The sequence below is a fragment of the Ranitomeya imitator genome, chromosome 8 (genome assembly GCF_032444005.1).
Source record: "Ranitomeya imitator isolate aRanImi1 chromosome 8, aRanImi1.pri, whole genome shotgun sequence".
NCBI classification, from domain to species: Eukaryota; Metazoa; Chordata; class Amphibia; order Anura; family Dendrobatidae; genus Ranitomeya; species Ranitomeya imitator.
In genome coordinates this window covers 945,130-960,532 of record NC_091289.1, presented here as the reverse complement: position 1 = coordinate 960,532, position 15,403 = coordinate 945,130, and the positions used below count along the sequence as shown (strand labels likewise).

General features: G+C 46.0%; 2 protein-coding genes across 2 annotated transcripts in view; one reads left to right on the top strand and one right to left on the bottom strand.

Annotated features, from left to right (window-relative positions):
* Nucleotides 1-9,364, top strand: part of EMC3 (ER membrane protein complex subunit 3) — a 64,299-nt gene extending 54,935 nt beyond the window's left edge. Inside the window, exons 5-9 of the mRNA XM_069735957.1 lie at nucleotides 5,190-5,294; nucleotides 6,153-6,234; nucleotides 8,386-8,465; nucleotides 8,702-8,784; nucleotides 8,877-9,364. Of these exons, the coding sequence (XP_069592058.1) occupies nucleotides 5,190-5,294; nucleotides 6,153-6,234; nucleotides 8,386-8,465; nucleotides 8,702-8,784; nucleotides 8,877-9,005 (479 nt within the window). The 3' untranslated portion in view covers nucleotides 9,006-9,364. The remainder of the gene's footprint in view (nucleotides 1-5,189; nucleotides 5,295-6,152; nucleotides 6,235-8,385; nucleotides 8,466-8,701; nucleotides 8,785-8,876) is intronic.
* Nucleotides 9,365-10,370: 1,006 nt separating this feature from the next.
* The window catches only part of FANCD2 (FA complementation group D2), a 157,796-nt gene continuing 152,763 nt past the window's right edge, over nucleotides 10,371-15,403 (bottom strand). The window contains exons 42-43 of the mRNA XM_069735956.1: nucleotides 10,658-10,750; nucleotides 10,371-10,541 (exon numbers count right to left, since the gene is read on the bottom strand). Coding sequence (XP_069592057.1) covers nucleotides 10,497-10,541; nucleotides 10,658-10,750 — 138 coding nt within the window. The 3' untranslated portion in view covers nucleotides 10,371-10,496. The remainder of the gene's footprint in view (nucleotides 10,542-10,657; nucleotides 10,751-15,403) is intronic.

The window sequence follows — 15,403 nt, the reverse complement described above, 5'->3', positions numbered from 1 at the left end:
GGACCCCACATGGCCCCGTCTTGCATCTCTATATTACTGCCCCTTGCAATGGAAAGAGAACACCAAAGATGCCGTCATTATTGTATACGTGGTATGGGGGCGCCGCCCTGTCAGGTTATACATAGTATTTGAGGTGAGGCTGTATATAGTCATGACCGAAAGTGTTGGCACCCTTGAAATTGTTCCAGAAAATGAAGTATTTCTCCCAGAACATAATCACAATTCCCCGTGTTTTCTTATACACGGGTTTATTTCCTTTGTGTGCAATGGAACAGCAGAAAAAAAAGGAAGAAAGGCAAATGGGGCAAAATTTAACCCAAAACCCCCAATATTGTTGGCACCTTTCTTAATATTTGGTCACTTTTTTTGGAATAAATAACTGCAATCAGTCGCTCCCTATCACCATCACAGCTTCTTCCTCCTCTCAGCCGGGATCTTGGACTCTTCTTACAATCCGCTCTCATATTTCGTCTTCTCCCTACCGTCCTTGTGAGATCTCTCCACAGGGGATCTGTGGGATTTAGATCCAGACTCATTGCTGCCTCTTCAGAACTCTCCGGCGCTTTGTTTCCATCCATTTCTCTCCCTACAAGGGATGGGTGAGGATACAGGAGGAGGAGAGAGGACCCTGCCTGCGAGGGCTCACAGTCTACAAGGGATGGGTGAGGATACAGGAGGAGAGAGGACCCTGCCCATGAGGGCTCACAATCTACAAGGGATGGGTGAGAATACAGGAGGAGAGCGGACCCTGCCCTCGAGGGCTCATAATCTACAAGGGATGGGTGAGGATACAGTAGTCGAGGGTAGAGCTGGTCGTACAGTGGTTTGGGGTTGCAGAATGTAATAGAAAAGTGTCTGTGGTTGTTTTGTGGGGCTAAGCCTTTGAGCCTTGACGTGTAGGATAATCGCCCGGCTTGTGTCAGGTGGATTTGGTAAATGGTCCAGTGATTTTGATATATATATAAGTTCTAATGTCATCCTGAATCTTGGGCCAAAATTTCCCCTGCCTAGAACTTCATACAAAAAAGGCTATACCAACTTGTCAAAGGCCTTTTTGGCATACAGACTCCTCAGCATTGCAGACCGTGGCTGCGACCGCCAGGCGTATATTTGCCTTACTGCTCCGTCCCTGGGTAAAGCCCATCTGAGCCTCACACAGAAGGCCAGGTAACAGCATTTCTAGACGGTTTGCTAAGATCTTCGCCAGGAGTTTATAATCATGGTTGAGGAGTGAGATTGGGCGGTGTGATTGTGGCAGTAACGGGTCTCTGTTAGGTTTAGGGATAACTATGGACTAACCTTTTCAATGCAGCGTTTCTCCTGGGGGCTTCTTTCAATCAATATAATGACTGGCTGGTAGGGATGCTTGTGTTTAGATGTGGTGGCTAGTAATTTGCTTGTCTTCTTTCCCCAGCGATAACATTTAGTTTGGGTTAATTGGACCTGCCAGTGTGATCGGGAATGTATAAAAGAGTCCAGGAGATGTTTGGCCATAGAATAAGCTTGTTTGAGATGGGGACAAGGTGAGCGTTGTCTGAGTCTGAAGGAGGGCAGTAGGTAACGCGATGAATTACTTTGTGTGCTTTCCTCCTACATGACCGATAACTGATGACCTGGCCTTAGAAGTGGCCCAGAGCAAAGGGATATTATCATCTCGGAAGCCATTCCAGTGTAAGTTAAGAAAGGCTTTAAAATCCTCCGATTCTGCCAGGAGGATGGAAACCTCCAATGTTGGAACCATTAAAGTCAGGATTGGTGAAATAGGAGCATGATCTGAGATCAGTATTGGATGTATGCGAGAATGTGATGTTGGGTTGTGTGGAAATGAGGAAGTAATGAATACGGGAAAAGGACTGATGTGTAAGCGAGTGGCGGGTGTACTCTCTAGCTGCAGAATCCATCATTCTCCATGGGTCACAGATAAAAGCTGGTCCATGAAGTGTAGGAGGGAAGCGGTGGCACTGAGGTCTGTGGAGAGGGCGAGGAGCCGCCTAAGGCAGGACATTGTACTAAAGTCTCCTCCTACTATTAGATGGTTAGGCCCAAGTGAACCTGGAGAATCGATGTGTAGAAATAATGTTGATCATGGTTGGGAGCATAGAGATTGACCAAGATTGACCACTTTCAGAATTCGATATCTACTCTGGCTGTCACTAATGGATTTCTGAATGGAACATGGCAGGCCTTTCTTAATGAGGCCCGTCCTCAATGGGGCATTTGTGATATTGAGGACGGGCGTACTACATGGGTGTGTGTCGGTTGTTATGTGTTTACTGACTTCTCTATGCATTTGCACTTTACGGCCAGTTTGACTAAGCTTTATTTAATGCATGCTGATGTGTTGGTGTTTTCCTATAAGCCACATGATCCCAGAGCCTCTATGTATTTCCTCTATCCTATTGTGTGCACTTTTCTCGGGTAAAATATCCTTTCCTCCTAATAAGTATTGTGATAAGTTATTTATGATCTTTGGAATTTTTTATTAATTCTCAATAAAATTTGTTACTCTTTTAACACTCTTCTTGTGAGTGGTGTGCTTGGATACTTTGTATCCGCTTATTAGGTTATTTATCTACAGATGTAGTGACAATTTTGACTCCATGGGTATTTTCTAGAAACAGGCAGCAGTGGATATTGCGGAGTGAAAATTGCAAACTGCCGTTGTAGTGACCAGTACGTTGTAGTCACCAGTGCGCTGCAGTCACCAGTACATTATTCGCAGCCCGTGCTTCTGGAGACATGCACCCGTAAGTTAAGCGGGATCTCATCACTACAGAAATGCCAAACATGTGGGCGCTATATGTTGTTTAGGTACACTGGGCTCAGAAGGGAGGGGGCATTTGGATTTGGGAGCACAGAATTTGCTGAATTTCTTTGGGCGGGTGAGGAGCCATTTCACTTTCCAGAGTCTTTGTGCTACCAGTAACATGAAAGCTCCCTATATTTCCGTTAATAGATGGCGGACCTCCTTTTTTTGTGGATTGAGTTGAAGCTTTTATTGGGAACATTTTACGTAACGTTTTGGATCACATTTATCCTGCGCTCTATGCTGAGCACTTACATCGGGATTTCCATCTAAATCTCTGACAGATGAAACCTCCTAGGGATCAATTCACTATAATGAGGCAGCAGAGCTACTCTGGACTCCGTCTGACCTCTGTTCAGTGGTGTCCTTTTCAGAAATGCACAAAACTGTAATCGACGGCACTTTTATGCAATCCTAAAAAGACACCGCCGTATCACAGGTCAGACGGCGTCCAGTGCCTCAGTCTGCCTCATTATAAGGAATTTTCCGCCAGGGGTTTCGTCTGAATCACGTATTTCAGCGATTTACACGGAAACCTCGGTGCAAGCGCTCAGCGCAAGATAAATGTACGGCATTCCATACTGCAATATTTGGGAAGCAGAATGAACACATCAACAGCATGTGAAGAATTGGTTTTATTTATTTTTTATGCCGGTTCTCGTGCAGTATAAGTGATTAGGCGACTTTATTGCTCGGGTTGGTGCGACTACAGTGATATCAGATTTATATCAGGTTTTTATGTTTGGCTGCGGTCACACACTAAAAGATGCTTTTTAGTGCAAAAAATAGTTTTTGCATCACCACATTTTGAGAACTATAATTTAAAAAAATGAGGAAGAGAACAGGCAGCGGGCGGGGAAGACCCGCTGTGTCACGTTTGTAGCTGCTGGCGGGTTTATGCTTCGAGCAGTGCAGAGGAGAGGGGAGATCAGGGGCTGAATGGGACATTGGTGATTTCAATCCCCTCTATGGTTACGGGACCCGTCTGCTCCACGGCGAGGATCCTGCCGCCTCTGTCCCTTCCTTGACTGCAACTTGGTGTGGTAGAAGATGGCATCTTCCCTCTCATTCCGGGTCCAGCTTGTTCAGCTCCTGAAGTGTCTGTGGAGCTGTTGATCTTGGAATTAAGATCCCAGTCTTCCCCAACTGAACTGGTGGGGTCCAGCTAGAGTCTCCAGGTCAGATAGCCGTGTAAAACAGGGTCATTTTCTTTGTAAGAGCAGGAGCTCTTCTCAGAGCAGCCAGGCCACTACTGACTGATATTTAATTTTTAAAGTTAGTTATCATAGGTGAGTAAAATTTTATATAACTCGCAATAAACATCAGACTGTTTAATCCACAGATTAGTCTGTGTTTGTTCTGTCAAGGTATCATTCATACTATATAATTAGTGGGTCTTGTACTACCATGATGTGCTTTACCAAAAAGCTCTATCTTGTTCTCCTCTGTCCACAAGACGCTTTCCCAGAACGATTTTGGTTACTCACATACATTTTTAAAAACTGCATTCTAGCTTTTCTATGTCTATATGCCTGCAGTGGGGTCCTCCAGGGGTCTCGTGCCACAGCGTTTCATTCACATGCGGACAGACGTTTGCGCTGACACTGATGCACCCTGCAGGACAGCGTCTTTGGAACTGGACTATCCTGCGTCGAAACCTTTCATCATTTTTTCTCTGCTATCCACATCCACGGAGATAAGTTACAGGGCCATGGGCTTTAAACATCTTGATTTATATTGCGCACCGTGGACAAAGGAACATCAGGATCTCTGGAGATGGACTTGTAACCTTGAGATTGTTGATATTGTTCAACAATTTTGGTTCTCAAGTCCTAGACAGTTCTCTTCTTCCCTTTCTGTTCCCTATGCTTAGTGTGGCACACACAATGCAAAGAGTGAGGCAACTTCTCCTCTTTTTATCTGGTTCCATATGTTCTTTTCATATTGCTCACACCTGTTACTTGCCACAGGTGAGTCTGAATGAGCATCATATGCTTGAAACCAAATTGTTTACCCACAATTCTTTAAAGGTGTCAACAATTTTGTCCATCCCATTTTGAGGGTTTTGTGTAAAATTTTGTGGCTTTATTTCCTTTGTGGTGTGTATTGGAACTTTACACAAAAAAAAAAAAAAAGAGTAAAAAGGTGTATAACAAAACATGTGGAATTGTAATAATTGTATGGGAGAAATACTTCATGTTCTGGAACAATTTCAAGGGTGACAAAACTTTCAGCCATGACTGTATAACACTGGTACGGAGGAACTCCGCCAAGTCATTTTGTATTTAGTGTGTGAGGTGAAGCTGTATGTATATCAAGGATATGGGGGCACTCTGCCTATTCACAATAATTTGGAGGATTGATTTTTACTTTACCCCCTCAGATCCCACAATGCTGACTGATATGATGAAGGGGAATGTGACTAATGTGCTGCCCATGATCCTCATTGGAGGATGGATCAATATGACCTTCTCCGGATTTGTGACAAGTGAGTGATAAAGGAGGAAGGGCGAGAGGTCAACATAGTGGAGGAGAATGAGGAGGATCAACTGGAGGATGATGATCATGATAAGGAGCATGAAGGGGACAAGGAGTAGGAAGTAGATGAGCAAGAGTATGGGGATTAGAGAGGATGAAGTGGAGGAGCAAGAAGATGGGGATGAAGTGGAAGATAATTCAGGATGAGGAGGTGCAGGAGTATGATGTGGAGGAGGATGAAGTGGAGGATGGGGACGAGTACGAATTTGAGTATGGGGTTGGAGGAGGAGGGGAGGATGAAATGGAAGAAGAGGATGGGGACGATGAGTAGGAAGTGGAAGAGAATGACGTGGAAGAGGAAGGTGAAGAAGGATGGCAATGAGGATAAAGTGGAGAAGAAAGATGACGAAGGATGAGGAGCTATTGGATGATGAGGAAAAGATTAATGGGGAGAAGGATGATGTGGAAGAGGATGATTGTTGGGGAAGAGGAGGATGACTGATAAGGAGGAGCAGGAAGATGGAAGTGGGTGAAGATGAAGTGGATGAGGCTTATAAGGAGTAAGAGAATCACGATTGAAGAGGGGATATGATTTGGAGGAGGACCTATAGAAGGATGATGGGGTGGAAAAGATTGATATGGAGGATAAGGATAATTATGAGGGAGGATGAGTACGGGACGGAAGATGATGATGAAGTGTTGGAGGAGGATGATGGGGAGTATGATGAGGAGAAAGATTGGGAAATTTAGAATGGTGATTAGGGGATGGAGGATGATGAAAATGATTAATTCAATTCGATTGGTTCGTGGCTTTATATTAGCTTCATGTGCTCCCCTTCTGATTGACTTGTTCTCTGTGTTGTTTTAGCTAAAGTCCCCTTCCCCCTCACCCTGCGTTTCAAGCCAATGTTACAGCAGGGGATCGAGCTGCTTTCACTGGACGCATCCTGGTAAGAACCCCATGAATAACATACATGGCTCTGCACGTAATTGCGTTTCGACAGTCACAATGTACCGACCTGAGCGCCACAAAAGTTCACTCCTATCCAACGCTCTCAGCACCTGATGCATAAAGAAATCAATGTATTTCCTAAATATGGGGAATGTAAAAATATCTAACATGGTAGAAAGGAGTAGAAAGGAGTGACCTTGCCGGAGTGAAGACATCCGAGCACCAGGACGACAGACCTAGTGTAGATAGAAGAACGCCATTGTAGAAGCAGAAAGCCGTGGCAAGGGATAATCACACAGAATTGTATCTGCCTCATGGATGGCACAGACCATGGCACAGCAGTGTGTGACGTCACCACACGTAGGGGGAGATGTGACGTCACCACTTAGAGGGGAGATGTGTGACATCACCCCAGAGGGGGGACATGTGTGACGTCACCACTTAGAGGGGAGATGTGTGACATCACCCCACACAGAGGGGGACATGTGTGATGTCACCACTTAGAGGGGAGATGTGTGACGTCACCGCACGTAGAGGGGAGATGTGTGACGTCACCGCACGTAAGGGGAGATGTGTGACATCAGCACTTAGAGGGGAGATGTGTGACATCACCCCACACAGAGGGGGACATGTGTGATGTCACCACTTAGAGGGGAGATGTGTGACGTCACCGCACGTAGAGGGGAGATGTGTGACGTCGCCGCACGTAAGGGGAGATGTGTGACGTCACCAGACGTAGAGGGAGATGTGTGACGTCACCACACGTAGAGGGGAGATGTGTGACGTCACCACACGTAGAGGGGAGACACGTGTGACATCACCACTTAGAGGGGAGATGTGTGACATCAGCACACATAGGGGGAGATGTGTGACATCACCACTTAGAGGGGGAGATGTGGTGATGTCACACATGTCCCCCCTCTGTGTGGGGTGATGTCACACATCTCCCCTCTTCGTGTGCTGACATCACATATCTCCCCTCTTCGTGTGCTGACATCACATATCTCCCCTCTAAGTGGTGATGTCACACATCTCCCCTCTAAGTGGTGATGTCACACATCTCCCCTCTAAGTGGTGATGTCACACCTCTCCCCTCTAAGTGGTGATGTCACACATCTCCCCCTACGTGCGGTGATGTCACACATCTCCCCCTACGTCTGGTGATGTCACACATCTCCCCTCTACGTGCGGTGATGTCACACGTCTCCCCCTACGTGCGGTGATGTCACACATCTCCCCTCTAATTGGTGACGTCAGCACACGTAGGGGGAAAAATTTGTGATGCAGTCAGTCATGCTGTACTCAAATAATGGTCATCACCTGATTCAAAAAGGAGGTGCACAATTATATTTTTCTTATCGTTCATGATCGATAGATGTATGGACTCCTGTGTCACTGATGCGTTGTCACTGGACACCTTAATCACTAGATCTCACCCCTACGACCTCCTTCTGTGCGGTGACATCAGTGACCCGGTGGATATGTCCCCCAACCACTAGCACAGTAGGCTATGCTGGACGTGGCTGAACAGCACCAGACCACCACTGTAACATCACTGAACATCTGTAGTGTGTAGATGACTCTGTATGATGTCTTCTGAATACTGAGGATATGATTGTGTCTGTCCTTTGTGAATCGCCCTGTGCTGGATGCAGTCAAGAGGGATATACAATGTTATGAGGTGAGGGAGTTGTGCCCCGCGTCCAGCAGCCATGAGAGTCCAGCAGCTTTAGGTGTCCAGCAGCTATGAATGTCCAGCAGTCTTCGCTATCCCATGTTCAGCAGCCTTGGATGTCCAGCAGTTTTAGGCGTCCAGCAGCCATGAGCGTCCAGCAGTCATCGGTACCCGTGTCCAGCAGCCATGAGAGTATAGCACCCTTAGGTGTCCAGCAGTCTTCGCTACCCAATGTTCAGCAGCCATGGGTGTCCAGCAGCCTTAGGTGTCCAGCAGCCATGCATGTCCCGCAATCTTCACTACCCCCCATGTTCAGCAGCCATGAGTGTCCAGCAGTCTTCGCCACCCAATGTTCAGCAGCCATGGGTGTCCAGTAGTCATAGGCGTCCAGCAATCATGGGTGCCACATCCCTCTGCACATCAGATCTGCCCCGGTGTGTTGCACCGCTGATCCCTTCGCTCCTCTCTCTGCAGGGTCAGCTCAGCCTCCTGGTACTTTCTCAATGTGTTTGGCTTGAGGAGCATCTACTCGCTGATCCTGGGCCAGGACAATGGTAAGAATCAACAGCGCCCCTTACTGTCTGGGTCTGTGATACGCAGGTCATTACTCACATCACTTGTTCTTCTGCCCGGTGAGGGGTCCATGAATGATGGCAGAGCAGCTCCGTAGTGTGATGGGAGCTGTGGACCACTCTACCATTTGTTTCATGGGCCCCCTCCTCAGGCAGAGTTACTGCCTGGGGAACACGGGGATGATGGGAGGTTTAGTAACCCGTGTTTCATGTCCCAGCCGCAGACCAGTCACGTGTCATGCAGGAGCAGATGACCGGCGCGGCGATGGCTATGCCCGCAGACACGAACAAGGCTTTTAAGGTGAGTGCGGCCATCTTGGCGCCTGACACCGGGGGATGCGCCTGATTCTCCACTACAGTATGCTGACAACCTCTCTTTCTCTCTGTTATCAGACAGAGTGGGAAGCGCTGGAGCTCACGGACCACCAGTGGGCACTGGACGACCTGGAGGAAGAGCTGATGGGATCGGACCTGAACTTTGAGGGGATGTTTAAGAGAGAACTGCAAACCTCCATGTTCTGAGTTGGTGGCACCGACGGCAGATGTTGTGGCAGAGGAGGATGGTGGTTGTAGTCTGTTCAGTTTCCCTGTGGCTCACCACAGACCTCACCTGACCATTTGTGAATAGTCCGGGCTTTGGCCTCCTCGCTCCTGTACGTCGCTCATTCCTGATTACAGCATGGAGACCCCTGGGCTGTAGTGTCGGCCACATCCTGCTAATACTCCCATCATTGCCGGTTAGTTATTAGGTCATTGATTCCTGCCGGGGCCCGTCCCTGGTCAGGGGTGATTCGGGGGCTCGGCTCCGGTGGTCTCTACCCTGTTTATTCTCAGTTTTTGTTGCGTTATTTATCTCTAAACTAATAAATCTTTTCTAATTAGCGGTCGTTATGTGGGGAGCGCTGCAGTGGGATAACGTCCCGTAGTGCCACCAAGATTTCATTAAGGCTTTGTTCACAAACAGCATTTTGGGTGTTTTTTTTCTCTCCTGCATAGACCTGCTCTCTGGACAGTAAAACCACTTTTCAGCATTTTATTGGGCGCGGATTACTGACGCTTTGTCTGCAGTACGTATAAGAAGCTCAGCTCTAATGTGCAAACATGTACAAAAAGTGGAGCAGAGAAGATTGGAAACGGGCGATGTGGAGCGATGAGACGAAGGTCAATAGACGGCTCTGATGGCTGCAAATGGGTCTCTAAGAAACAAGGGAAAAAAAGAGCTAATGGATCGAGTAACTGAAGGAAATGTCAAGTTTGGTGGAAGAATCCTGATGAAATGTGGTTGTTTCACTGCCAAAGGCGTTGGATACTTGACCAGGATCAATGGTGATCTGAATGTTGAGCTCCAGGTGAGTATCCTACAAGACGAGTGACTTTGTACACTAAAGTACTACGAGTATAAAAAGGACGACAGTTTTCCAGCAGGACAACGACCCAAAACATACGTTGGAGAAGAAATGGGTCAATGAAGTAGAGGTGCTGGATTGTCCCCACAAGTGTGGGATTGGGTTGAGAAGATTAAGCCGTATACAGACCCAAGCGAGCCGACCAGTACACACAAGTATGGGAACGTGTAGAAGAGATATTGGTGGAGATGTGCTTGAATCTGATCAAGAGTAGAAGGATTCAGGCCATGGTGAAGGCCAAAGGTGGACTGACAAAATAATAAAAAATGAGAATTAAGATTTGTAGGAGCAAAACAGTAAGAATGCAGCGACATGACAAGAATCTGCATAACTAACCACATGGTAAATAGCTGCAAGTCACATTGATGTAGGAGATAGAAAAGCTGATGGGAGTCTCACATTAGAAGTCATAGAGGATGGTGAGATATGGAGAAAACATTGTGTATATGGCACACACCATGCTGTATGGATGACGATAGGCTCCAGTTTATAACCTCTTTATTAAGTTGGTAACAAACAAGTGCTGACTGCAGTCCACAGCCGGCACCGCTGGCTCCTCTACAAGAAGTGACCGCACTGCCGCTTATGCCTATATACTGGGAGAGGCTCAGTCAGACTCGCCCTCTTCTTGCTCCCGATCAGTCTCTTCCTCCTACAATGTAAACATTTCTATTAGAGCAACCACACCCACAGAAGGCACAATATGGACCTCGATTTCCTCCTAGGCACCGTATGTAAAGAGATACCGTATGTAAAGAGATACCGCACCTCTTCCTCCTCTGGTTCTTCGGCCGGGAGCTGTGACTCTGGATCCTCTTCTGTATCACTGTCCTGAGACTTCTGTGATAAAATCTCCTCTCCCTGAAATAAAAAGTATCAGCAGAATGAGAGCCCATGTAACATGCCGGACATGTGGACTTCTCAATGGATCATCAGTAACATGAGCTCTGCTTTCTGGGGTCTTACCCCCGACGATACGGATAGATCAATCCCTGAAGTCTCATCAGTAGTGATGAGCGAGTATACTCATTGCTCAGCTGATCTCCGAGTATTTGTTATTGCTCGGAGATTAGTTTTCCTCACCGCAGCTGCATGATTTAACGACTGCTAGACAGGCTGAATACATGTGAGGAATACAGTTTGTTAGGGAATCCCCACATGTATTCAGGCTGTCTAGCAGCCGTCAATCATTCAGCTGAGACAACAAAAACTCAATCTCCGAGCAATAACAAATAGAGATCACCCGAGCAACAATGTTATTCGCTCATCACTACTTATCAGTATTGACAGGGGGAGTCTGTAGATCCCGAGCCCTTATCTGGGGCCTACCCCCCAAAGAAGGGTCTTTCCCGAAACGTGCGTTGGGGCACTAGGGTGTACACTGTGGGACATGGGTAAGATACGATATTTCCTACTATAGGTTCGGTCTGAGTTCGCCTTTGCCTGTTATTATCTGTTGGTGCCCTATGGCTGCACACGGGTACGCAGGATACGAAGTAATGGCATTGTATCCACATGTACGTGTTTGGTGTGATAGGTACACTGACCTAACTTCTGTCATTCTATATGGCGTTAGCTACACACGGACATATAACTGCCGATAGTGTGGTGTGTACACGCATTTACAGTTGTGTGAATAAGTCTTTCCCCCTTCTTGATTTCTTATTCTTTTCCACATTTGTCACTTAAATGTTTCAGATCAGCAAACAAATGTAAATATTATTCAAAGATAACACAAGTAATCACAAAATGCAATTTATAAATGAAGGTCTTTATTATTGAGGGAGAAGCAATAGACTTGCTTGCTGCAAAAAATCCTGAAGGAGAATGTCCGGTCATCGTGATCATTGTTCTGCGGCATAACCCATCAGCAAGTCACCTCTGCAAGGCTTAAACACAAAATGAAGTGGCCCAGGCAAAGTCCTGACCTTAATCCGATTGAGATGCTGTGGCCGAATTACAGCAATACTGCAGAGATGAGCGGCCAATAATCCTTCATTGCCACTTAGCAGGATCCACTGCAATCAAGCGTTTGTGGTAAGAGCCGCTCAACCCACTAGTAGGTTTAGGGGGCAAACACTTTCTCACACAGGACCCTGGAGGTTTGGATTTCTTTTTCCATTTAAAGACCTGCCTTTATAAACTGCATATTGTGATTACTTGTGTTATCTTTGTCTAATATTCACATGTGTTTGCTGATCTGAACCATTTAAATGTGACAAACATGCAAAAGAATAGGCAATCCAAAAGAGGCAAATGCTTCCACACAACTGTACATGTGTTTTTGGCTTCATGACTGTACTAATGTATTCACTAGTTCTACTACATTCCCTTCAGTGTCCGCCCATTATCTTTTCTGAGCTCATTCTTCTAACCTGCATTGACTTACACATGGGAACCCGTTCCCCGATCTGCTAGTGCCAATGGCATCGCTTCTTTTAAGGTTTGTTAAATGTTGATGAAATAAAATCATTCATCAACTTTTTGGAGATACATTGACTCCTTTGGTTCTTGGTAGGATATCTGTACATCAGTATCATCAGGGAGTATACAGACCCCAGATCTATAGATCCCGAGGTCACATCTGGGGTCTGTATAGCGATCTATAGATCCCTGAACTCTTATCTTTAACCCCCCTGTATATACTGATCTATCAATCCCACAACTCTTACGAGCTTGAGATCTATAGATCCCTTGTCAATACTAGTATGTGGGGTCTGTATACTCCAATACTGATCTATAGATCCCTGAGCAGTGCCATATGTCCAGTGTTGTGGCTTATATAACAGCTTCAGGCTTATGTAATGAGTGGACGCTCCCCGGAGGACAGCACTGCATTGGGCCACACAGTCTAGATATAGCACTAGTGATGAGCGAATATACTCATTGCTCGGGTGACCTCCGAGCATTTGTTAGTGTTCGGAGATCAAGTTTTCATCGCGGCAACTGAATGATTTACAGCTACTAGCCAGCTTGATTACATGTGGGGATTCCCTAGCTACCAGGCAACCCCCACATGTACTCAGCCTGGCTAGTAGCTGTAAATCATTCCGAGCATTTATTAGTGTTCGGAGATCGTTTTCATCGCGGCAGCTGAATGATTTACAGCTACTAGCCAGCTTGATTACATGTGGGTATTCCCTAGCTACCAGGCAACCCCCACATGTACTCAGCCTGGCTAGTAGCTGTAAATCATTCAGCTGCGGCGATGAAATCTTAATCTCCGAACACTAACAAACACTCGGAGGTCACCCAAGCAATGAGTACACTCGTTCATCACCATCTAGCACGTGTCAGTTTTCTGCCATTGTTCGCCCCATTAGGAGGCTGCAGATCATAATTGTGAGAGAAGTTAATGTTAAACACTCATCGATTTCAGCAGAATCAGCGACATAAAACAGGTTATGGATCCAGACCGGTACTGACGGAAAGAGCCTGGGTTGGATCCAGGAGAGGAGAACATCTGGAAGATTTCTGCAGTCTGTTCTACAAGAAACTCTGTATATACCGATACAGAAGAGGAGGAAAATGGCTGCAGCTCAGAGCGGAGACTTACAGCGGCCAGACTGAATAATGAATTACCAGCTATGGAAGCAGAATCATTACTGACCAGAGGCCACGTGTCGGGAGCTATTACTGCAGAGACCTCAGATTATCAGGAATGAGAAAAAACACACACATACTCATGATAAACTATCAGAGGAGGATGAGCAACTGGTGCCAAGACACGGCTAAAATCAGGCGCGACTCGCTGCAAAAGTGCACAAGATCCAGTCTAAGCAGAAGGGAGGACATCTGACAGCAGTATTTATTTCCTCCTCGTGATTTTCGTGAGCTGCCCCAGAGTTTTCTGGTTCCTCCCATACTCTAAAGATTGATCGGAAATGTAGATTGTGAGCCCCAATGGGGACAGTGAAGATGTCTGTACAGCGCTGTGGAATATAATGGTGCTATAAGGAAAGCATAATAAAAAAGGTGCATCTAAGGAAACCGTACAAAGTGAGAAAAAGGATATGCAAGAGTAGAACATCAATCCAATATTGGAAGTGACCAGACACCTGAGATGTGTGGGTGAGGATATAAAAGACGGCCATATCACTATGCAGTGTACCTGACACACAGTGCACCGATTAATACACAAAACAAGTCCTAAGACGGACCATCTACTAGCTGGCTTATAGATGCTAGTGTCCGAATACCAGAGAAGAGGGAAACTTGTGCAGTGGAATCACTCTTACAGCAGGTACAAGGTCATACAAGAAGGAAACTTTGTTTCCGTGGTTGTGGCATTTGACACCTGCTCTAGGCCATCTCTGTTGTACAGTAGATTGACATATTGGAAATTGTACAAAACTACCATCTCTGACCCATGTGCACATGATTGAGTATTTGACTTTTTTGAAGGTGCTATTCCAAACACTATTAGGACAGAGCATCAATTCCGGAGCAACAAATTACATAAGTGAGGTTTTCTGTTATCTAACTCAAGCTCTGTGAAAAAGCTTCCATCTTACTAATGAAAGCAGAGTAACAGCAGAAGTCCATGCATCACAGTAAAAATGGACACAATTTATTCATTAAACCAGTAAAAGACGTGTTGTAAGTTCTCAGTCTAGGAGGACAACTTATCACCTTGGAATTGTACAAAAGCCCTTTAGCTGTCCTACGATTTACAGATAAGCGTGGAATCCAGGATGGAAAACAAGTGATTGCTCAGACGATTTAAATGGTAACACCAAAGTGGATCAACAAAGTAGAGGAACAGGAGAAACTATGGAAAGACAGGGATGGTGAATCAAGGCCATGGTGTCCATGGATGCTGTCTTCTAGCTTCATCTTCTCTATTTGTGGCTTTATTATGTGCGTCTATGCGCTATATGTTTTTAAAGTGACCTCTCTTTGTTTTCTCCATCAACAACTTTGCACTTGACCAAAACGTGACTTTTTTGGTGCAGTGCCTGCTGGGAGTAAAGTCTCTGTTCTGGAGGAGTATAAGAAGTCGCAATAATCTGTCACATTGATAAGGAATTGCAACTTTAGTGCTTTAAAAAAGAGGGGAAAAAAGTTTTTGATTTTGCACCAAATTCTTAAACCATCTTGAGCAATTTTGAAAATCAGGAAATACCATAAGACAAAAGAAGAAAAGGGGCTTCAATAAGTCACTGAGGGTCTAACCCTAACCCCTCATTCCCTCTTCAGGACCGTATCATTTCCAGTATACCAGATACTGAAGTAAAGGCCCCTTCACATTTAGCGACGCTGCAGCGATACCGACAACGATCCGAATCGCTGCAGCGTCGCTGTTTGGTCGCTGGAGAGCTGTCACACAGACCGCTCTCCAGCGACCAACGATGCCGGTAACCAGGGTAAACATCGGGTAACTAAGCGCAGGGCCGCGCTTAGTAACCCGATGTTTACCCTGGTTACCATGCTAAAAGTAAAAAAAAAAAAAACACTAGATACTTACCTACAGCCGTCTGTCCTCCAGCGCTGCGCTCTGCTTCTCTGCTCTCC